The sequence below is a fragment of the Manis javanica genome, chromosome 2 (genome assembly GCF_040802235.1).
Source record: "Manis javanica isolate MJ-LG chromosome 2, MJ_LKY, whole genome shotgun sequence".
NCBI classification, from domain to species: domain Eukaryota; kingdom Metazoa; phylum Chordata; class Mammalia; order Pholidota; family Manidae; genus Manis; species Manis javanica.
In genome coordinates, this window is record NC_133157.1 from 178739014 (window position 1) to 178762913 (window position 23900).

The 23900-nt window shown below is 43.3% G+C and overlaps 2 protein-coding genes across 15 annotated transcripts in view; one reads left to right on the forward strand and one right to left on the reverse strand.

Moving 5' to 3' along the window:
• The window catches only part of RBM12B (RNA binding motif protein 12B), a 34157-nt gene extending 23981 nt beyond the window's left edge, over positions 1-10176 (reverse strand). For 2 of the 14 annotated variants that reach the window (XR_012128311.1, XR_012128310.1), the window contains exon 1: positions 6361-9621. Coding sequence is in view for 6 of the 14 variants with exons in the window: in XM_036995230.2 (XP_036851125.2) it covers positions 3014-5782 (2769 nt within the window). In the remaining 8 variants the exon portion in view is untranslated. The other 12 variants (XM_036995230.2, XM_036995231.2, XM_036995233.2 and 9 more) reach the window with 12 other exon arrangements.
• Positions 10177-11302: 1126 nt separating this feature from the next.
• On the forward strand, positions 11303-19257 carry LOC140847958 (uncharacterized). The gene is made up of 2 exons (XM_073229826.1): positions 11303-11731; positions 16738-19257. Exon 2 carries the CDS (start codon positions 16799-16801, stop codon positions 18572-18574), a length of 1776 nt encoding a protein of 591 aa, XP_073085927.1. The 5' UTR covers positions 11303-11731; positions 16738-16798; the 3' UTR covers positions 18575-19257.
• The last annotated feature ends 4643 nt before the right edge of the window (positions 19258-23900 follow it).

Sequence of the window (23900 nt, forward strand, 5' to 3'; positions counted from 1 at the left end):
GGCCAAGAGACAAAACCAAGACTATTACATAGTACTCATATAACCATTTAAAATGTAACGACCTTTAAAAATGTCAAAACCTCTTTAGCTTCCTTGTTAGAAAGAAAAACAGGCAACCAACTCAAGCAGTTACTGAGCCTATAGGCCTTCATTTCTTATCTCCAAAATAGGTTTACATTTATTAGGGTCATTGGCACTAAGTGATATATAATTACAGATAATTAAGTATACAGTATCTAATGCAGCTCAATGAAATGATAGTTATTTAATACTGAGATGGAGGTGAGCTTATGAATAGGTAATATATGGACTAAGAGCCACTGCTCTTGACAATGTTCTCAGTAAGTGATAAAAGTGCACTCCTAATATTATTATTACCTATCTTCTGGTTATCAGATTAAGGTTACTTTCTAAATGTGATCTATATTTTGGATAGCTTCTAGACAAAAATGTTTGGCTTTAAGATAAATGTCTCTGGGTATTAAACTAGGAAACCAATATGCCCCCTAATGTATTTGGAAGTTGGAGGCAATGAAACTGGCTGAGATCATTATTGAAGCTGAGCGATGGGTATATGAGGATTTAGTACATTATTCTCTCTCTGCTTCAAACTGGCAGTGTAGTGGTAAACTGGCTCTGTGAGATGAAAAATGCCCCAATCTGCTCCATTTGCCAATATCCATGGTGTAATTACTTCCACCATGGCCTATTTGTCAACATATCACTGAAGGCAGAGTTGGGAAGAGATGTGCAAAAGTGGCTCCCAACCAGTAGAAGCCAGCTTTCTATAATATACTTTATATTTTTAAAAATTAAAAAAATATATTCAACTGTTAAGATCATGGAGTAAAACTATTCATATCATTTCATTATTTTACAGTCAAAATACAAAACTTCAGTTCACTATTGTTTGCCTTTTACCTACCACCACTATCGCACCCCAGACTAGTTTAAATAGTTTCACACTGTTAATTCATTCTCAGCTTAATCTTAGCTTTTGCTGACATATATTTAAAAAGCATTTTTAAATATTCCCACATTCTTCAAAAAGGTTGACCAAATGAACCGTCTTTATAATCTTTAGCATTTAAAAATGTTTCTCCCTGTTTTGTTCATTGTGCCTGATTTGGATACTGCATTTAACAATTCTCCTAGCTACTTAAATAAGCTTACTAGTCTAAAGAACCATACTGATGTGTTTTGAACCAAATTTACCAGTGTATTGATTCTACTAGCAAGCCGAATATTTACTATAATTAAAAACACAGAAACTTCAATCACCTTTGCTTAGATTTCTTTAAATCCCTGAAGATTAATTCAAAATACAGCAGTAACTGGTTAAGTACTAACAAAAGCATTCTACTTCTACAGTATTCCATTAGATGACTAAACTATATAAATTCAAGTTTTATTCTCATTTATTCGATGTGGGAAATCTCTGGATCATAGAACTAAGGAAAATGAACTGTTTTATATAAACTATAAAAGGCCAGCAAAATCAAATCATAATTTGATAAAATGAACAATTTTAAATTAGAAGCCAATGTATAGTTAGTATACAAAAAAAAACCCAAATATATTTAAAAACTTTTGAATTTCCTCTCTGAACAATGTTTAAGCATAGTCATTCTTTTTTAAATGCTATTTTTAAAGCAACAATGGAGATAAAATACTTTACTCTTGAAAATATTTTTAGCATGTTCCTACTAAAATTAACACCAATTAACAAAGTTGGTAGGCAAAAGTGTTAAGAGCATGAACTGGAGTTAGTGGTCTGACTGGGTTGAAATTGGCTTCATCATACACTAGCTATGACTTTATGCAATTTATTTAACCTCCTAAAACTTCATTATCTTATTTGTGAAACAGGCCGATAATACTCTATACTTCTTATAGAACATTAAGGTCGAGATTATGCATGTAAAGCACATATGCTACCTAGCACACAGTAAATGCCCAATAAATATTAGCCATTAATATGATTATGGGTATAGAAAATCAATTTCAGTGTTTGCACAATGTCTGCAAGCCTTGTATTTAATTATTGAGTCTTTGGATACAAAGTCTTGAAATTTAAAAATGAGAACCTAATAGAAAAATACTAGTTATATGAACCATCAGCAAATTCTTCCTAAAAACACAAACTATATCCATTTACTAGATTAATCCCAGCATAAGCCTGAAAAGTCCCCTTGTACCGACAATTACTTTATTTTTTGTCTTAAGTATTTTGAGTTAATCTTACCAGTTTGGCTGATATTGGAGAAACCACAGAACTATACATACCACTCTGCACTATTATTTTTTCAATGTTTTTGGTCCCTCCTATCACAAATATTACTTAATGTAGCTATTAAAAACCCTCAAAAAGGAAGTTATAATTTTTTAACACAAATACAAGTGAATTAGTTGATCTAATCAGTTGCATTTTTTTTATTTTTATAAGACTTTGCAAAGAACATGGAAATTTTAAGAATCTCCTAAGCTTTGTACATAAGTAAACTTCAACTTCACAGTCTGTCAATTTTAAACTATTTATAATTAACAGGAGGCTTAACAGTAATTTCTTGGACAAGAGGGCATTACTTCTGCAGGCAGTTAGCAATGAAAATGCTACACCTGAACAAGCAGTCACTGACCATTTCCTTATACAGTTTGAGTAAAGGATGAAGACTACAGAATGATAACAAAGTGAATATAAAATAGATCTTCTCCAAATACAGCTCTACTTTTACAAGTCTTGAGGCTTACCCATGACAACAACAAAATTAATGCACTCAGGGAATTAGTTCTCTCCCCTACTGTCCAAAAGAAAGCATAATTTTAAATTAGAAAAAGGGCAATTTGCAAGCAAAAGAAAACCAGATTCACATTCTACTATTTACATTTTTTCTATTCACAGGTCAAAATTCAAATGCTTCTTTCCATTAGATAATTAAAAATAAACACTTTAAAAAACAAATGCATTTTACTGCATTAATACTGTGGGGAGGTGGCAATGTAAAAATGCTCTCTAGAGCAAAATTAATTTAACTTTGCGTGGGCCAACTGGCCTATCATTTAGATCTTTAATAGCAGCCATAGCTTCATTATAGTTTATCATGGCAACAATGGCTTCCCCTATAGGTAATCCTTGCTCATTATACTGTATTGAGACTGAATCAGGTATGATTCTATAACCATGGAAAAAGTCTAGAATTTCATTAACATTAGCTTTAAATGGAAGATTCATTATCTTAATAGGTGTTACTCTACCTGAACTACAATTTAATTTTGGATCAGGCATAAATCTCCCCTCAGGAAAATTTCCCATATTACGCTTCCCAAAATCAAACTTGCCACCCTCTGGGCGACCAAAATTCACAAAAGGGCGATGACTTCTAAAATCATCAGGTGGGCTCCTGAAATCTTCACCAGGTGGTCTAAAATTGTCAGGAAGTCTAGGATCCTCCTCCATGGCTTCCCTGCAGTCTTCCTCCGGAAGCCTCCTGAAGTCCTCATCAGAAGGGCATCTAAAATCTTCCTCCTGGGAGTTCCTGAAGTCCTCATCAGGATGCCTGAAGTCTTCATCCACAGGGCCCCTGAAATCTTCATCTGGTGGGTGCCTGAAATCTTCCTCTCGAGGGCGCCTGAAATGGTCCTGGGGTGGCCGCCGGAAATGGTCCTGGGGTGGCCGCCGGAAATGGTCCTGAGATGGCCGCCGGAAGTGCTCCTGGGGTGGCCGCCGGAAGTGCTCCTGGGGTGGCCGCCGGAAATGTTCCTGGGGCGGCCGCCTGAGGTGTTCTGGGGGTGGCCGCCTGAAGTGTTCCGGGGGCAGCCGCCGGAAGTCGTCCTCAGGAGAACGCCTGAAATCCTTCTTAGGAAGTCGCCCAAAATCATCATCAAGGGGTCTCCTGAAGTCCTCCTCAGGTGGCCGCCTAAATTCTCCTTCAGGAGGCAGCCTCCAGTCCTCTTCAGGGAGTTGCCTCACGTCATCCTTGGGAGGCCGCCTCCAGTCCTGTTTGCGAGCATACCTGAAGTCCTCCTCCCAAGGGCGCCTGAAGTCCTCTTCAGGAGGCCGTCTGAAGTACTCCTCCCTAGGGCATTTGAAATCTTCCGGGGAACGCCTGAAGTCCTCTGGGGAATGCCTAAAGTCTTCTGGTGGGCACCTATCAGGCTGTCGGAAACTGTCCAGTTGCCTCAAGTCCTCTTGCTGATGCCTGAAGTTTTCAGAAGAGCTAACTGAATATACTGGTGGATCATTTGAGTCAAATGAATGGGCATGGCCATCTCTATCACATGATTGTGAGTGACCCTGCATTCTCTCACTGGACATCAAGGAAAAATTTACACCAAACTCCTTCATTTGTGCCTCAGATATAAGTCTTAGTAATACCTCTGTTCCCAAGAATCTTCGCCGGTTTAAACGTTCAGCATTCATGGCCTGCTCTTCTGATTTGAATCTCACCAGTGCTTCTCCCAAACCAACTCCTTTATCATCAAAAAGCAAGTAAATGTCATCCTCAGCAAGAGAAAAATCTGCAAAGAACTTCTGCACTTCAACTTTTGTAATATCAAATGGAAAGTTTCTTATATATATACACAGTTTCTGGCCACTGTAGCCTTCTTGAGAGTATTTTTGTGAACTATGTCCAGGCCTCTCTTTTTCTATTGATGCTGGTCTTTTCTTTTCATAACATTCAATGAACTTCAGCATTTGTTTTCTAGAAACTGGGTCAATATGAACTGGACGATATTGTAAAACAGTCTTATGTAAACCCAGAGCAGTATTATAGTCTTTCAGAGTCTTGAACATCACAAAGGCGTACCTTGTTCTCCTTTCATCTTTATATAAAAACCTAATCTGTTCATTAGTCAAATCAGTATCTCTAAAGAAATTTCTTAAATCTCTTTTGTTAATACTTAGGGACAGATTTTTTAAGTGAACATAAAATCCGAGAGGGGAACGGGAACGTGTTCTTCTGGGAGACTTTGAATGAGAATGTTTTTGAAAATGTCTATCATTAATTCCTCTTGGTGGAGAATGTTCTTCAGTTCTCACAGGAATGTCTTCCTCCTTAATTGCACTACCACCAAACTCAATCCACTGTTGTTCTGAACCTTGCATTACTTCTATAAATCTTGAACCCATAAAATTTCTATGACATTTAAGACCTCCTGAAGCATCAATACATGAAGCAAATTTTACTACCGCATCACCATTATTTCGGCCATCATGACGTTTCAAAAAAATTACTCCATCCACACACAAACCAGAGAAAAAAACGTGTACATCATCTTCATTTACTAAATAAGGCAAACCACGTAGAAACAAGTAAGGATTCTCAGCTTTCAATGGCCGTGTCTTTCTTGGCCTTAAGTTACCATGTCCTGTACCATTAGTATGAAACCCAGCATCTTGATTAATCGGTGAGCCATATCCAGAATTACTTGTTTCTTGTTTAACAGCCTCAACAAAATCAGATAAGCTGCCAACCCCTGATGCCCCAGATCCTGGTCGCTCTCTTCCTATGCGATCAGTTCTTTTCATCTGTATAGTCTTCTGCATTTCTGCCTTACTACTAAGAAAGAGCTCTACAGATGAATCTTTGATAAACCCTCCTGAACGACTTATGGCACGTCTGGCATCTTCATCTGTTGCGAAAATAATAAAAGCCTCCCCAATTTCCCCTCCAATTATATGCACTCCTCCATCAGGAATAGTCAATCCCGTGAAGAAGTGACGAATATCCACAGGCCCCGCAATAAAAGGAAGCCCCAGTAAACGGATGACTACAGCCATGCTGAGCTCAAACCACAGCAATAATGACCTGCAGATAAAAAGGTACACATAATAGCAAATCTTATTTTTGAAGTACCTTATCCCAAACTAAACTTAGTAAATAATTACTTGGTTCCCTTGTTCTTCAGTGTTTATAAATGAAAACAAGATTTGAGATTACAAAAATACTGACCTAGTTAAAACAAAGAATAAACTTTCTCCCATCTAAACTCATAAACCAACTACTCTGAAGAAACATTTCATATCACCAATCCTATACAGTACGAGCACCACAAATAATAGATCTGCTTTGCAACTCTGCCAAGTGCTGCTTCACAAGACCAAACTATTTTCATACTCACTTAGAAGCATATCTTCTACTGAAATTTGTGGGTAAAAGAATTTTATCAGCCACAATGAATTTTACATATTTAGAAAAGCCATCCATGTCAGCATATAATTTGTGATAATAAATTGCCTACCATATGTACATCACTGGCCAGACATAAAGTACAGAAGCCATGTGTACCTAAATGTACTATTGTACTTCACATTTTTGTCAAGCCTCTGTGAAAAGCCTTAAGCTCTGGATATCTTACCTTTTATTTATTTCTTGGAGACCTGTTAATTCTGTAAAAGCAACTTAACTGTGGAAAGAAAATGAAATATAATTAATCCTTAGACCCTATAATTGACTTAAACAGCGCCAGATTAGGATATTCACTTCAAAATTACTTATTCAAAGTAAAGCAGTATAAGGAACCACAACTATGGGCACTACAAAATGGTCATCTTTGTTCCAAGAGGAAATTAATCATCCCTCAACAAAATGAAGGTACAAATATCTGCAAATTATTTTAAAACAACCTTCTCAAAATTAAAAAAAAATTGCTCCTTGACTGGGAGTGGCACTAGTAAAGGGGCAGTGAAGATGTTACACATTTTGACTCGAGTGTTGTTTATATGTGTGTATACATTTATCAAGGCTAAATGAATCCTATCCACAGTCTGTGAATTTAACTGTATATAAATTGTAAATCCACTTAAAAAAAAAACTGTTCTACAAGTAATACAATTTAAGAACACCATAAATTCCCCCCAAAACTTGTATCACTTCCACCCATGAAAAGACCAAACATCTATCTTGTTATTATACACAACTCTTTTGCAATTCTCTTCTCTTTCAAAGTATAAGACCAAATCAAAAAAAGCAACCATTCAAAGTGGTGCAATAAACAAACAAAACACTAATGTTTCGAATTAAAAATCAATTTTTTAAGCAATAAATCCAAACCAATGGCTGCCACTTGTATACAATTTTAAGTTCTACTACACAGCAAATACTTCCAAACATGGAACCAAATTTCCTCACTCCAATCTAATAAATAAGGCAAGTACCACAATATCCCTAAAAATCAAAAATCTCAACTACTACTACTCTTATCTTAAATGGCTAAAACTATTACTATTAAAATTCATCTTAAGCCAAACAGAAAATGTTTAAATACAGAATCATATTATGTTAGTAAGTTTATTCCATTTCAATCAAGTGTCCTGCATTCTGATGAAAGCCAATGTAGAAAAGCAAAAATATAAAAATACATTAATTTGGAATGTTTGGGCATTATCAGTATTTATGACTGAAAAAAGTCTCAACTTAGTATTTCTTTAAGGAAATTTACATCTAGTATTTTTCAGAAACACACTACAATATTTAGTGTAATCTTTCCAAGTAAGTTTTGAAGTCCTGCTAAATTATAAATTCATGTTTGCAATGTGCAAATAAACATTGCTTTAGCTAAGAACCTATACCTAAATACTGCTCTTCCAAAAAGTGCAGCCTGAAGACATATTCTTTGTAGGTCTGCCAGGTTTATTTTCCTTTGAACAGGGTCCACAGATTAAAACTTTTTTAAACTATAAGCTAAACTAACAAACATATCAAGAAATCACTTAGCACATTCTACAGCTGAATTATCAATGCCAAAATGGTATTTAAAATATTAATGAGGTTTTCTATTAAAATACTTGCAAGGTACATGTGAGGAACAAGTTATATGGAAAATCTCAGTACCTAAAGGTACAAACCTAAAAAACTTCGGTAAAAAAAGCCTTTCAGAAAGAAAATCTACATAGTACCAAAAATAAAAAATGAGCATAAGCCTAGTTTCCTCAACAAACCAATACCAACATTAAAGTTCCAAGACTCCTTCCTAGGCAAATTGACTTAGATTCCTTTTTACTTTTAAAATATTTTAGAAAGCAGCTTTAAGACACACATCATTTTCTCTCTCCTAAACTTTACTTCTAAATTTAAAAGGAATTTACCCTGAGAACATCAGTATATTAACAAGAAAAGTTAGAATGGTGTCAAAAAATTTTGTCAAGTTCAATAAACCTCTATAATTACTCTCCCTTACTTAAAAATATTTTGAGTACTTCCCTAAGTACAATCTCATGAATTCCAATTCAAGTTGACTATATATAAAACATTTGTTCTAACTTGCCAGTTACAAATTAACTCAGACTTTTTTGCCTGTTTATCCCCCTGCAGTAACACACCTAGGAGGCCTCCAATAAGAGCCCAGCTCTTAAAATGAGCACTTTTCCTGCGGTTCCCGTTATTTCTTTAAGCAAATTCCCCGGAAATTCTATCCTTAGAATTACAAAAACATAAAAACGCATAAAACACCCGAAAGTACTCTGTACTTAAAATTTTTCTACTTACAAACGCAACAAAAGTATTTTTGTTTTAAAGACAGTGTTATAATTTCTAACCTATGAAAGGAAAGTGGGTTCTTAAAAGCTCATGTAAAGTCCTTGAAATAAGCTCATTTTAAACAATGCTTATTTCATCCTACGATTTATCCCACTTGATCACCATTATCTCTAAACACGAAGTGTGCATCTTGTAATCCTCTCAAACTTGAGAGGGAAAGGGGAGACTAAATTTAAATAGGTATTATCTTAAATCCATTTGATTTTAAACAGCGAACAAGTCACTTCCCTGACATGGAGAGGGAGAAAAACGACTATTTCTTAAAACCCAAAGGTATGGTGAAGCACATTCAAATTATAAACGCAGGAGTTTCCCTTAAAGAAAATAATCTACCCCAGTCCACAACTACTCTTTGATGCTCTCTGCCTTTATGCTTTTATAATGTAGATGGTTAAAATAAAAACCAAAAACATGACGACACCGCCATAGTCCCCCGCAGAAACTGTAAATGAAGACGAATCCACGCGGCGTAGGTTTTCCCATAACATCCATCATCCTCAAACGGGGAATATCCGAAGGTAGAGCTTCTAAAGAGACCAAAGCCTTTGTCCATACTCCCAGGGAACAGAGCTTCCTTCTTTCGAGTCAGGCCAAAGTTGCTACGTGGAATCCGATGCTGTCGCCAGACCTTCAGCCAAAATCAGTCTTCTTATTAACCTGGACCGCCCAACCTCCGTGCCTTTCCGTTACGCCAACCCAAGGGCAAACATTCCACCCTAACTCGCCACGGGATGACTGCCCCCACATCTAACTGAAACACTTTGGCCCCTCTCGAGCCTAACGGGCTGGGCCTTCAGCGCGTTTCTGCCACCACCGACTACGATGACATAGCAAAGAAAAAAATACCTAAGAAATCCTACAAGATCTTCAATCTCAAGAAGACTGGGAAGCGCACACCCAACACCGCATGGAGGATGACGGGAGAGTCAATGTTCAGCAAGGAAAGAGGTGCCTTAACAGCAGAAGCTACGCTAGTTTCTGGCGCGGCCGCCGGCCCCGCCTTTCCCTGTTCCATCCCCGTCGCCAACCCCTCCCCAACCCCGACACCCCAAGGGCAACTGCTTCGCACTTGGCAATAAACACACACCACTGCTGCAGAGTCGGACACACAAGGCGAGGTCGGGGGACACTCCTCGTCGCTGCAACCTTCCCAAAACAGGTAGGGCCCTCAGCGAGCCTAGAAGATGGCGCCCACTCTCCCCTCTCCTCCGGACAAACGGACGTAGAGTTTGTCTGCTCATGCGCACTCCAGACATAACCCACCACCCCAGCTCCCCAGCCACATTTGCGCACGCGCCGTGACACTCACCCGCTTCCCGTTTGTCGGGGGGGGGTGAGGAGGCGCCTGAGGCGCTAGCCCGCCCTCAGTTTGCTGAGCTTCTGCGCATGCGCAGATTTTGGCCAACCCGAGAGCCCCGCTGGACTAATGAGAGCGTCCTAGACAAAGTTGGGGGCCAAACCGTTGCTGTAATGAGCAGCTTAGGTAAAAAATTACCGAAGTACACTGGACAAAGGTTCCTAATTTCCAGGAGTTAAGGAAAGAGATGTGCAAAAGCAGAGAAAAGTTGGCTATTTCTTTCTTTTCAGCACTGCAGTTACTAAGTAAGCATCTTCTGGAAGGCTCCTTTGCAAACTGTAAAAGGCCACAGAAATGTTAGTTTTACTGCCTTGCATGTTTGCCAAATACAATGCCAACACGCAAGGGGTTAATAAATGCACGCCTATCCAATTTTATAGACATAACTTTGTGAAGATAAAGTGCGTTTATACATTTGTTCTTCCTACCTCTGGTTTTTTAAAACACGGTGACAGGCCACCTTGAAAAATAAGTGAAAAATACAATTAAAGGCATATTCTGTGATGGCTGCTATGTAATAGCTAGTGAACAACCTTGTGTTTGCTTTTATTTTATTATTTGCAAATAACAAAGCATCCCGCCACGTGTTATAACCACAGATGCATTTATGGGTGGATTCAAAGCTCACTAAGAAAGCAGAAACAACATCTTTAAAACATTGGTACAGATGAAAGAAAAAATGAGTTTTCAATCCCCCTCTCACTGCGAAATACTGATTCTTTAATGATGTGATTGTGAGAAAGAAGAGGTAGTTTGTGAATAAAAATGAATACAAGGTGTTTCCTGGAGTGAAAGCCACAATTTACTCACTTGGGTGAATTACTTAGCTTCTCTATACTTCAATTACCTAATTTGTAAAATAGAGATAATAGTACCTACCTTTTGGGGTTGCCAGAAATGTTGAATGAGTTCATAAATGTAAATATCTGAGACTATATAAGTATTAGTGATCTGTTTCAAAAATCAACAATTTTTTGTATATTGATCCATAGACAAATACAGGATGTCACCTTGGGGAGCTAGGCTCATTGACTAGGTAGCACTTAGCTTGATTATTCCCCACAGTCCAGGTTTTGGTCCAGGTCTGGCAAGCTCAGGAACCTGACGTTAAAAGCTCACATTTATTGAGGGCTTCTTTTGCGCCAGGCCCTGTGCATCATCTTATTTTGTTCTCACAACTACTTTTGGAATTGTGAATTATTATTTTTCCTATTTTACAGAGAAGGCAAACTGGGGCATAGAGAATTGCATAGCTTACTCAAAGTTATTGCAATAATACAAGATAAAAGCCAGGAATTGAAACCTGGTTGTTTGCTTCCAGAAGCCACTACTCTGTATTGCACAGGGAGAGATTTCTGTCCTCTGAGGCAGACTCCCTTTAAACAAGCACACAGACCTGTTGGCAGCCGCGCTCAGAAAATAGCGCCCAATGCAGGGCAGCCGGAAGGCCCCGAACTTCCTAATGACAAATCATCCCACACCACTAAACTACATGCTAATTGCGCCTTGGCATAAGGACCAATGAGACCCACCAAATGGTTATGCTAATAAGGCATATGGAGCCGCACCAACCAGGTCAGAGCATGAGAACTATATAAGCAAGCCTCTCCTTCCCCTCTGGGTCCTGCCCAACTCATTTGTTTCACAAAGAGCTGAAGAATAAAGCTTTCTGCAGAAGAATCCTGCTGTTGTTGCATGCTGTTCTTGCCGGCGAGGACAGGGCACGCGACAAGTGGTGCCGAATCCCGGGAACCAGAACATCACCGGCACAGGGAGGACCCTTCAGACATCTGGAGAGGATTCAGAACTGCAGGTCAGAAGAAAGCCCGGAGGGGTAAGTTCCGAGAGGCCCCTGCTTTTTAGGATAATGGTTGATGGTTCTCTGTAAATAAGGAGGCACCATGGGGAATGCACCGTCATTACTCACGGCGCTGCAGACAGCTCTCAAAGAGCGAAACTTGAAGGTCTCCAGCAAAGTCTTAGGATCTTTTGTGAAGGAGATAGACCGTGTGGCCCCCTGGTTCATTTGTTCAGGGTCCCTCTCAATCCCGAGCTGGGACAAACTGGGGAAAGATCTTGATAGAGAGGAGGAGGAGGGTAGCCTGAGGGGAGGCACCAGGCCCCTCTGGAAACTGATTAGAGCTTGTCTGCAAGATGAGAGATGTGAAAAAACAAAGAGCGCGCGCGGCCAAAAAAAGGCCACAAAAACGAAGGTAAAGAAACCTCAGAGTGAGGGAGAAAGCCCGCCTAGGGCAAAAGCGAAAGAGCCCCGAGAAGCGAGTGACGATCGCCTCGGAGAAAATAGTAAATACCCCTGGAAAGAGTTGAGGGACCTCCAACTCTCCAATAGGGAATCTGAGGAGGAATTAACGTCCGCAGAGGAAGGGGAAGAAAATAAAACCACAGAGTGTAGAAGTAAGGGAACCAGCAAAGTTGAAAAGCGGACCAAGGAAAAAATGAAAGCAGGGTGTCCCCCGACGCCCTTTGCCCCGCCACCTTACGTGAGTGGCGCACTCTCCTTTTGCCACCCAGATACTCTTCAGGCAATTAGACAAATGTTTCCTGTATTTGAGGATAATGGCGTACGCTCTCACCAGCCCCTGAGCCATAAACAAGTTAAGGAGTTAGCAGAATCCGTTCGGGCTTATGGAGTCAGTGCTAACTATACCATAGCACAAGTTGAGAGATTAACAGAGACAGCCATGACACCCGCAGACTGGCAATATGTAACTAAGGCATGCCTTTCTAGTATGGGGCAATACATAGAATGGAAGGCATTGTGGCATGATATCAGCATGACCCAGGCACGCGCAAACGCGGCCGAAGGACAGCCTGCGTGGTCATATGATATGCTGACGGGCCAAGGACAGTGGGTAGCTGACCAGACCGCCTTCCCCTTACAGGTATATGCACAAATAAACACGTGCGCCGCCAAGGCATGGAAAGCCCTCACCAACAAAGGAGAAGTATCAGGCAATTTGACAAAAATTATTCAGGGGCTGAGCGAGCCATTTTCTGACTTTGTCGCTCGTATGATGGAGGCCGCAGGCAGAATATTTGGAGATCAGGAACAAGCAATGCCCCTAGTGGAGCAATTAGTATTTGAACAATGTACCAAGGAATGCAGACAGGCGATAACACCCTGGAAACAAAAAGGGATACATGCCTGGTTGAAAGCCTGTAGAGAAATAGGAGGGCCACTCACCAATGCGGGCCTAGCCGCGGCCATATTACAGAGCCACAAACAAGCCAGGATCACTAACAGAAGTATCAAATGCTTTCAATGCGGGAAATTAGGACATATAAAGAGAGAGTGTAGGAGCCCAGCTTCAGAACAAACAACCCAAAAGACCCCTGGGTTGTGCCCTAAGTGTAAGAAAGGCAGGCATTGGGCTAATGAGTGCCAGTCTATTAAAGATATAGAAGGGAAACCCTTAGAACTGCCAAAAAACGCCCAGAGGGGCACCCGTCACCAGGGCCCGCAAATATATGGGGCAACCAGCACGCAAGTGTCATTCGGGAACAACCAGGCCCCCCAAGGAGAGCCACTTCAGGTTCCGCGGGATTGGACATCCGTGCCACCACCAGAATAGTGTTGACTCCACAGATGGGAGTTCAGCCTATCCCTTCAGACTTTAAAGGCCCCCTACCACCAAATACCATTGGGTTACTCCTAGGGCGCTCTTCTGCTGCATTGAAAGGCCTGGTAGTTCATCCCGGAGTCATAGATCAAGATTATGAAGGACAGGTAAAAATCATGTGTTCAGCCCCTAGAGGAATCTACCCTATATCTCCGGGAGACCGCATAGCCCAGCTCTTAGTTTTACCTAGTCTCCACGCCAATTATCCTGCTACCAACACGGAGAGGGGAGAAAGGGGCTTCGGCTCCTCTGACTGGGATTCAGCCTTCATAGTATTAGATTTAGCAGACAGACCAAAATTAACTCTTCAAATAGAGGGAAAGAGCTTTGAGGGAATCCTAGACACTGGAGCAGATAAAAGTATTATCTCTGCAACCTGGTGGCCCTCCAAGTGGCCTGTGACCCAATCCTCACATTCATTACAAGGTTTAGGATATGAGTCAAGCCCTTCAATTAGTGCCAAACCATTGAAATGGCGAGCCCCTGAAGGACAAGAGGGTACAGTCACCCCTTATGTACTCCCTCTACCGGTCAATTTATGGGGGAGGGATGTCATGAGAGACTTAGGCCTCAAACTCATTAATGAATACTCCACCCCCGCCCAAGGCATGATGATGGACATGGGATACATCCCTGGCAAGGGGCTGGGGAAACACCAACAGGGACACATAGAGCCCATCCTGCCCAAAGTAAAGAATGACCGTCATGGCCTGGGTTTTTCATAGGGGCCATTGAAGATGCCATGCCCATACCTTGGCTCACAGAGGAGGCCGTATGGGTTCCTCAGTGGCCCCTATCCTCTGAAAAATTAGAAGCAGCTCATTGCTTAGTGCAAGAGCAGCTCCAAGTGGGACACCTAGAACCCTCTGTGTCCCCATGGAACACACCCATATTTGTAATCAAGAAAAAGTCAGGATCATGGAGGTTGCTTCATGATCTGAGAGCAGTAAATGCTCAAATGAGAATGCTTGGACCCGTACAATGGGGACTGCCACTCCTCTCTGCCTTACCCAAAGAATGGAAAGTGCTCATAATAGATACTAAAGATTGTTTCTTTTCTATACCTCTAAGCTCCAAGGACAGGGAAAGATTTGCTTTTACTTTGCCAGCTATTAACCATGAACAACCCGATGCCAGATTTCAGTGGAAGGTCCTCCCTCAAGGAATGGCAAATAGCCCCACCATATGTCAACTGTACGTTCAGCGAGCGCTAGACCCAATTCGTAAGACCTATCCCATGCTAAAGATCATCCATTACATGGATGACATCCTTCTTTGCTCCCCACAACCAGCAGAAATAGAAGAAGCATATATAGATCTCACTAGATCCCTAGAAAATTGGAGACTGAATATAGCAAGCGAGAAAGTCCAAAAATCTAGTGTTAGCAAATTCCTAGGAGCAACCATTTACACAGATGTAATTTGCCCCCAAAAGCTTGAGATAAGACATAATCAATTGCGAAATTTGAATGACTTCCAAAAACTCCTAGGAGATATTAATTGGTTGCGCCCATACTTAAAGATACCCACCACTGAGTTGACACCACTGTTTAAAACCCTAGAAGGAGACCCACAACTAACGTCACCGCGCTCCCTTACACCTGAGGCATTACAAGCCATTCGCAAAGTAGAACAGGCTTTGATGACAGCACAATTAAATAGAGTGCAATCGAATGAACCCTTTGAGTTGTGTGTGCTTCCCACCCCGGAGCTGCCAACAGCAGTTTTATGGCAGCACGGCCCACTGATCTGGATCCATCCCCAAGCCTCTCAGGCTAGGACAATAGAGTACTATCCGGCAGCCGTGGCCAAACTTGCTTTGAGAGGAGTAAAAACCTCCATGACACATTTCGGAGAGGCTCCAGCTAAAATTATAACCCCTTACAGCGTAGAACAGATACAAGTATTATGTGCTATGAACGATGATTGGGCCATACTTGCTTACAGTTTCTCAGGAACCTTTGATAATCATTTCCCTAAACATCCCCTCATCAACTTCGCCAAAAATCATCTCCTAGTATTTCCTCGGGTCACTAGCCTAACCCCGCTGCCTCATGGAAAAACAGTTTACACGGACGGGTCTAAGACAGGCACAGGTGCCTATGTCCATGATGGCAAAGTTGTGACAAAAGGCTACACGCCTGACACTCCACAAATAGTGGAATGTCGCATAGTCTTAGAGGTCCTACAAATCTTTCCTGAACCTTTAAATATTGTGTCTGACTCCTGTTATGTAGTTAATGCAGTCAAATCTCTAGAAGTGGCCGGGCTAATTAAAGCGTCCAGCCCGGTAGCCACTTTGTTCAAACAGATACAATCAGCACTACTTCATAGGCAATCTCCTTTGTATATAACTCATATCAGAGCACATTCAGGCCTTCCCGGGCCTATGACCCAAGGCAACCACCTGGCAGACCTCGCAACCAGAAATATAGCTTTTCCCCTGCTAGACCCTATCACCACAGCTTCAAAATTCCATACACAATTTCATGTCACTGCCGAAACACTGCGCAAGCGGTTTAGCATAACCAGGGCCGAAGCTAGGAACATTGTCCTTAGCTGCCAACATTGCTGCAGCTTCCTTCCCACACCTCATGTTGGGATCAACCCCAGAGGTATTAGGCCTTTACAAGTTTGGCAAATGGATGTGACGCATATTTCGTCTTTTGGGAAACTGAAATATGTACATGTATCCGTGGATACTTGTTCAGGAGTCATCTTTGCCTCCCCATTGTCAAGAGAGAAAGCTTCCCATGTCATCCAGCACTGCCTTGAGGCTTGGAGCGCATGGGGGTTACCACAGATTCTGAAAACAGACAATGGCCCAGCCTATACCTCTACAAAATTTGCTCAATTTTGTCATCACATGGGGATAAAACATATCACTGGCCTTCCCTACAACCCACAGGGTCAAGGGATTGTGGAACGCGCGAACCGCACGCTCAAATCCTATTTACTTAAACAAAAAGGGGGAATTGAAGATATACCCCCCACACCAAAAACTGCCATAGCCCTAGCACTTTTCACTATAAATTTTTTGAATCTGGATGCTCAAGGCCATACAGCAGCGGATCGCCATAATCAGTGGCCAAAAGACCCACAAGAACTAGTAAAATGGAAGGACGTGTTATCTAACCAATGGAAGGGCCCGGATCCAATCATAATCAGATCCAGGGGAGCTGTGTGTGTTTTCCCCCAGGGTGAAGAAAATCCCTTCTGGATCCCGGAGCGCCTAACGAGGAAAGTCCTAAACAAAGGAGATGACTTCGCTATACCTCCTGACCCTGCTCCTGACACTGGAGACCCCGACTCAGGGAGTATTGAGATGGGGAATCCTGTCTGCCTTTCCTAAGCCTATGCCTGTCCATTTCAATGCAGCCGTTTTTCCCCGCTTTTTCACCACCAACTCTAGTATGAACTTGCCCTACCTAGTTAAAGACACCCTAGTAGCTCCCCTGGGAGAAAACCGATCCTTCATAACTAATGGGTCATTATGCTTCACCACTCAGAATCTAGCTGGCTGTATCTCCCTGAAACGGAGGAAATACGGATGGTTCAGTGACATAATTCTAGAGGCCAGTAGCCTCCCCGTTATGTCAGCTAAATTTGAAGGGCCTAATAAGGAAGGGAGCCCGCCCTATAAGAACATGACTATCCACCAGATGGTTCTCTGGATCAATGGCACATTTGTACACTCTCCCAGGAACAATTCCACCGACAGGCCTCGTCAACCCAAATATGCCTCCCATTGTGTGGGCGACTATGAGGGAGAGCTGTGGCCCTGGACTGACTGTCAGTCAACTGTAGTAACGTGGGCAACTGAGAGGCAGGAGTTTACCATCTCCCCAGATATGGAGGGACGGCCAGCCAATGAGGCTTGGTGGCCAGTAAAGGTGCTCGAAGGCGAGTTTCGTCAGCAGCTGAGCATGAACCCCTTCCATAAATGGATGCTGTGTGGAGTCAATGGCTCGTGTACCGACCTCTCCCCCTTTTCCGCCCTCCAGGGTGGGGGAATAGGTGTAAAAAATATCACCTTTTGGTGCGAGAATAACCACATGCGCGCACACTGGAACATGATCATGACCCATAACAACGAGAACTACACGTGTTCAGCAAAATCAGGTCCAGAGTCACCTAATTCCCTTTTTCCACCTTCTCCAGTATGCGTATACCCCCCATTTCTGTTTACCTTATCCAATAGTAGCTTTGACTCCTGCTCCAATGAAACCTGCTTTCTGTCTCAGTGTTGGGATGCGCGTAACTTTACCAATGCTTTGGTAGTCCGCATCCCCCGTTGGGTCCCTGTTCCCGTAGACGCCCCTAACACCATGACTCTGTTTCGAGAAAGGCGCGATTTCGGTGTTACAGCCGCCATAGTGCTCCTGATCTCCGCGACCGCGGTCGCAGCCACCGCCGCTGGTATAGCTTTAGACACCTCCATCAAATCGGCTACAGAGCTCAATAACCTTGCAGCCTCAGTAGCTTCTGCCCTGGACCAACAGTCCACACTTGATGGCAAACTGAAAGGAGGAATAATGATCCTCAATCAACGCATAGATCTCGTGGAGGAACAAATGGAGGTGCTCTGGCAAATGGCCCAATTGGGATGTGAGCGGAAATATTGTGCCCTCTGCATCACTAGCATTCAATATGAAAATTTTACACGGGCAGCTAATCTGTCACGAGACCTGTCCCAGTATCTTTCAGGAAACTGGTCCCAAGACTTCGATGGGACACTAGAAGAGCTGCGGCGAGAAATTATCCACATCAACTCCACCCGTCTAGATATCTCCGTAGCGGAAGGACTCTCTTCCTGGTTCCTCAGAGCTCTCTCCCACGTCAAGGAGTGGGCGGGCATGGCTGGGATGGGCGTGTTCCTGCTTGGAGGTCTCATGCTCTTACTCTGGTTGTTATGCAGACTCCGCAACCAACATAAGCAGGACAAGGTGATCCTTGCTCAAGCCCTAATGGCGATAGACGTTGGCGCCTCTCCCCAAGTGTGGCTCAACATGCTTAAGAAGGAAGCTCGGCTTTAGCTTGAGGTAGCTCTTGTACCCTGAGCCCATGTGGCACTGCACCAGGCCCGAGTACCTCAATGCTTAATCACAGCTTTCTTTAAGAAGCTCATGGTGCAAGAGGGTTGAGAAAAAAGGTCCAAACCCTTTGTACCAAGCGGTCCCAACGCCAGCCAGAGGATGCGAGGCAAAGCACTGCAAGAGGTCTTGGACCCCTCTGAGAGGCATGCCTGACTGCATAGGGGTAGATGCCCAGAACCCCTCTCCAAAAAGGGGGCATCAGGAAGTATGATGGAGGTCAGGCCTCTGTCTCCGCCTCTGCTGGCAAGTTCCGCCTTGAGCTTCTGTTAGACAAAAAAGGGGGAGATGTTGGCAGCCGCGCTCAGAAAATAGCGCCCAATGCAGGGCAGCCGGAAGGCCCCGAACTTCCTAATGACAAATCATCCCACACCACTAAACTACATGCTAATTGCGCCTTGGCATAAGGACCAATGAGACCCACCAAATGGTTATGCTAATAAGGCATATGGAGCCGCACCAACCAGGTCAGAGCATGAGAACTATATAAGCAAGCCTCTCCTTCCCCTCTGGGTCCTGCCCAACTCATTTGTTTCACAAAGAGCTGAAGAATAAAGCTTTCTGCAGAAGAATCCTGCTGTTGTTGCATGCTGTTCTTGCCGGCGAGGACAGGGCACGCGACACAGACCCATGCTCCAGAATTGAATATCATCAATATTAGTCGCAAGAAGAAACATCAGTAAAGTGAACCTGAGATAAATGAACCAGCACTTTCCTGGCCTACATATGTTCTCTATATGAAGTGAAATCATCAGCAGGTTGTTTGTTAACTGTCGAAATAGAGCATGAGTTACCTAATCTCAAAAAGTGTTTCTCAGTTAAAGGTACCCTGAAGCATTCTTGTCTATAACAAAAATAGCAGCTAGCATTTAATGAGCACTTGCTATAAGGCTATAAGGCTCATATTTACAAGTGTGCTTAGATCAATCTCATACAGCTTCCACCAGTATTGCCAGGCCTCCTTCATTGTTCTGGGATGACCGTCCCCTTCTAGTTATGCAGATTTTCTCCAAACAGGACACTAAAGTGAATGCCTGTCTTTCCTAGTCTGCCTTCTACCTTTCTCAGAAGACCATTACAGTCAAAAAAAGAAAATTCCAGTCAAGGTAGTTTGGTTTAATGTGGTATTCTGGTTATTTAATAGTTTCTTGAACCTTTAGTGTGTCAACATGAAAACCCGCTCATTTTAGAGAACAGAGAGAAACTAAGTTTCTGGAACAGCAAAACAGAAGACTGAAACCTGAACTATGGTAACCACACTGAGCCATAGCCATTCTGTGGCTCTGGCTGGGCAATCAGTCAGCCTTCCCAAGCATTTTACCAGAAGTACAGCATCACCTGCCCTACTAAATGATTTTGGTGTCTAACAGTTTTCTGCTAGCCTTCCTTGCTCTTCAGCATCCACATGAACAGCCTTTCATCACTTAGTCTCAAGAGTTCCCAATTCTTCTCAGCTCCAAGGACCTTCATCCCTCAAGTACACCTTCCATTCAATTCAGTTTGCATTATTGAGCATGGACTGTGTGTCAGGTACTTCCCAAGACTCCTGAAAGACAAAGGTGAGGAACTCCCAGTCCTCTTCCCTGAAGAAGTTCATATGATAGCAAAAAAGACAGCACATACATGCAGGCAGTCATTATAAACAGGAGAATCTGTAGAGCATAGGACTTCAAACTGTAGGCTCTCAGATCAGGCAGATCCAAGTGTAAATCCAGCTTTGCGTGGGATTTATTTACAAATTTACAAATTGCTTATCCTTAGATTTCTCCATTTGTAAAATAAAGGTAACAGTATCCACCATACAGGGCCATTATGAGTACAAATGAAATAATGTTTGTAAAGCACTCACCACAATCCCTAACACACAATAACCCCAATATAACTTAGAAATCAAGAAGGCTGGCTCAGAAATCAGAATATCATAGCTCCAAGCCTAACTCTGTCACTTGCTCACTGTATCAGTTTAGTTGCTGAACTTCTCTGTGCCTTAATTTTTCCACCTATCAAAGGAAAATGACAGTAAGGTTGTTGCATAGATGAACACACACACACATATATTCACAGATGAAATGGACACACACACTTATGCAGCACATAGTAAAGCACCAAGAAAGGTATATAACATGAACTCTTACTGCTCTGATGGCCTGCATTCTCCTCTCTAATCTGTCCTGCAGTGGTCTTCAGAGGCACGTCTACAAAATTCTTGGGAATCGGTGGAGCACTGTTTAGTCACTACTAACTAAACAAAGGTACTTGCTCAGTTGCATGTCAGATTTAAGAGTATCAACAAATGATTGATGTGTGGTAAATAAGAATCGAACAGGATCCCCAGCATTTCAACTTGGATAACATCTTGCCTGAGGTACATGGGAGTCCTGTCTCCATGGTAGGAAGATGGGAGAGACTGAGATCCTGAACATTCTGTTGATGATACTGGTTAACAAAGGAGGCCTGCAGAAAAGATACTGGATTAAATCTCTTTTTCAGTGCTAAAGCTTTGACTCCCAAATCTCAGGATAGAACCTATTTTTAGTGAACAGGCAGGACTGCATATGAAACAGGATGTCTCATTCTACTTAGGCTTCCTTTCCATGGGTTTCATCCAGTACCAGAGGCATAAAACAAAAAGAAGCAAGAGGAGGACCTAAGAATTGGGAGAAAATTTCCAAAAAGAGCATATAAGAGGAAAAAAAACAAAACTAGAAAACCTTGTGTTAGAAAATGTCTCAAGCCCCCACTCAACCATGTAAAGAACAGGCCTTGAGTCTGGAACACTTCCTTACCAAGAGTTAAAGAGCTCATGCAGACTGTGTCTGGTTTCTCACCTCGTGTGGGAATATCTTACCTTATTTCAGGCTCAATGAGTACACTTTTATCTTTCCTTAAAGCCTGTGCACTTAAAGCATGGCATTTGGCCAATGTCACTGCTCTATCTGTCCTCTGAGGATAAGGAACAGGGTTTCCTCCACTATCACATGAGAAAGGTGGATGTCTACACTAATTGCTTGTGTCTGGCTAGGAGAGACCCACCGACTCTGGTGTCTGACACCCACTACTGTAGCTGACCCTGCTCTGTCTTTTCTCTATGTAACTGAAGTGTTCTCCCATCCAGTGCTTGACTGCCATGTGTAAGACCAGAGGTACTGGAGGAAGGGACAGGTCTCACTGGAGGAACCCAACTCGAGCCAAGTAAGGAAGAGAATGGCGAATGTCACTCAAATGATTCAACGAAACGTCCCTAGCCGCAGGTCCCGCCTAGAACACACATGGTAGTACTCTCTCCCCAGCAACCCAGCATGACCAGTCATTGGTGATTACAACACCCACACCAGCCAATTAGTTCTGTTCACAATACCCTCAGAGCTCTCCCAGCGCCCTTAATAAGCCTGTCACCCCTCCTACTGGACACAACTTCCCTGGCCCATGCGTGGACACAGTGAATCTCGCCCAGAATTGCGCTAATAAATTTTTTTTTGGCTCCTTTGTTGCCACTTGCCTGGTCTGGTTTCATTTACCTTACATTTGGTGCCGAAACCTGGGAGGATGGTGTGGGGCCCCAGTGGGCTCCACCCTCCTCTGCCCACCTGGGACCTCTCTCCGGAACAGGACCTGATCCCAGGGCCTCAGCCAACTTGGTGAGTCCTCGTCTTCCCTGCTCCCTCCTCCTACCCTCCACAGGGCACCCGGTCCAAAATCACTCCCAGATCCAGACGCCCCTCTGGCCTGTACCTATTTGGCTCCAGTATAGTGGAGACATCCCTATCTTTAGAACGCCAAACCTGTTTTTCCCATCCCTAACCGGAGTAGATCCAGGATGCTGGACCTACTCATTTAGGGACCCGGGGATGGAGGAGATAGTCAGCACTCCCGGGGATGGGAAGTCAGCACTCAAAACCTGAGGCACAGACCCCACTGAGGTGTCTTACTTCCCATCTCACTACTCTGGGCTTATCCAAGGATATCCGTAAACAGAAGCTGATCTTCCTTTGTTCCCGGGCCTGGCCCCAATATCCTCTGGATAACCAGTCTTGCTGGCCCCCCGAGGAAACTTTTGATTACGGCCTTCACACCGATCTCAGCAACTATTGTCACCGAACTGGGAAATGGTCCGAGGTTCCCTATGTCCAGGCCTTTTGGTCATTGCGCTCCCGCCTAGACCTCTGTGTCAAGTGTTCCTTGGCCCAGGTCCTCCGGGCCAAGTCCCCTGGTAGAGGCAACCAACCTCTCACTGCACCGGAATCTTCCTTTACAGATCCCCCAGAAGACTTTGACCTCCCCCTTCCAGCCCCTATCCCTCCTTCCCCGTCTCTTTGTCTCCTTCTCAACTGTCTGCCCCTTTCCAACCTCCTCCTAATTCGCCCTCCAGTGCCCAATCCTCTTCCATTCAGGCCTCTTCTGTGCCTACCCCTGTGTCATCTCCCATCTCATCCCTCCCCTATCTGGCTCCCCACCCCAAACCACCATCTTTAATTCCTCCTTTGTCTTCCACTTCAGTCCTGCCAAGTTCAGTCAATTCCCTTCCCCCATCTGCTTCTGTTCCGGCCAAGGGGACATAACCACCCACCTACGGTCCTACTGACGTCACATCTAACTCCTCTATTTCCAGCCTTACTCCCACCACCCACAAGTTATACCTCCCTCTTCCACTCCACCACCATCTTGTCCTTCTCCTACATCATCTCCTACCCCACCCCGCCACCATCGTATATTCCCACACTGCCTCCTAACTGGGCCAGCCCTCCAGTCACTAAATCCCGGGCCCAATTATTGGCCCCCCTTTGGGAAGTACCTGGTGCTAAGGGATTGGTTCGAGTACATGTCCCCTTCTCCCTGGGAGACCTGTCTCAAATAGAAAAACACCTGGGCTCATACTCTGCCAATCCAACTGCCTATACCAAAGAGTTTTGGTACCTCACTCAAGCATATGAACTCACATAACAAGACCTCCGCATAATTCTAACCTCCACTCTCACCCCTGAGGAGCGCAATTGTGTCACCTCAGCAGCTCGAGACTACGCCAACCAGGTACATAACTCCGACCAGTCACTACTAGTCAGGGCCACGGAAGTGCCCGCCAAAGACCCACAATGGAACTATCAGGATAATGCCACAGGTAGCACTAGAAGGGATCAGATGGTCCACTGTCTTATTTCAGGTACGGATAAGGCAGCTCAAAAAATTGTTAACTACGACAAACTGAGGGAAGTCACTTAAGAGCCTAATGAAAACCCAGCCTCTTTCCTTAATCGCTTAACAGAGGCTCTTA

Bases quoted from the DNA above. Each gene is read 5' to 3' on its own strand.
- LOC140847958 (XM_073229826.1), top strand. From the start codon at position 16,799: ATGACTTCGCTATACCTCCTGACCCTGCTCCTGACACTGGAGACCCCG.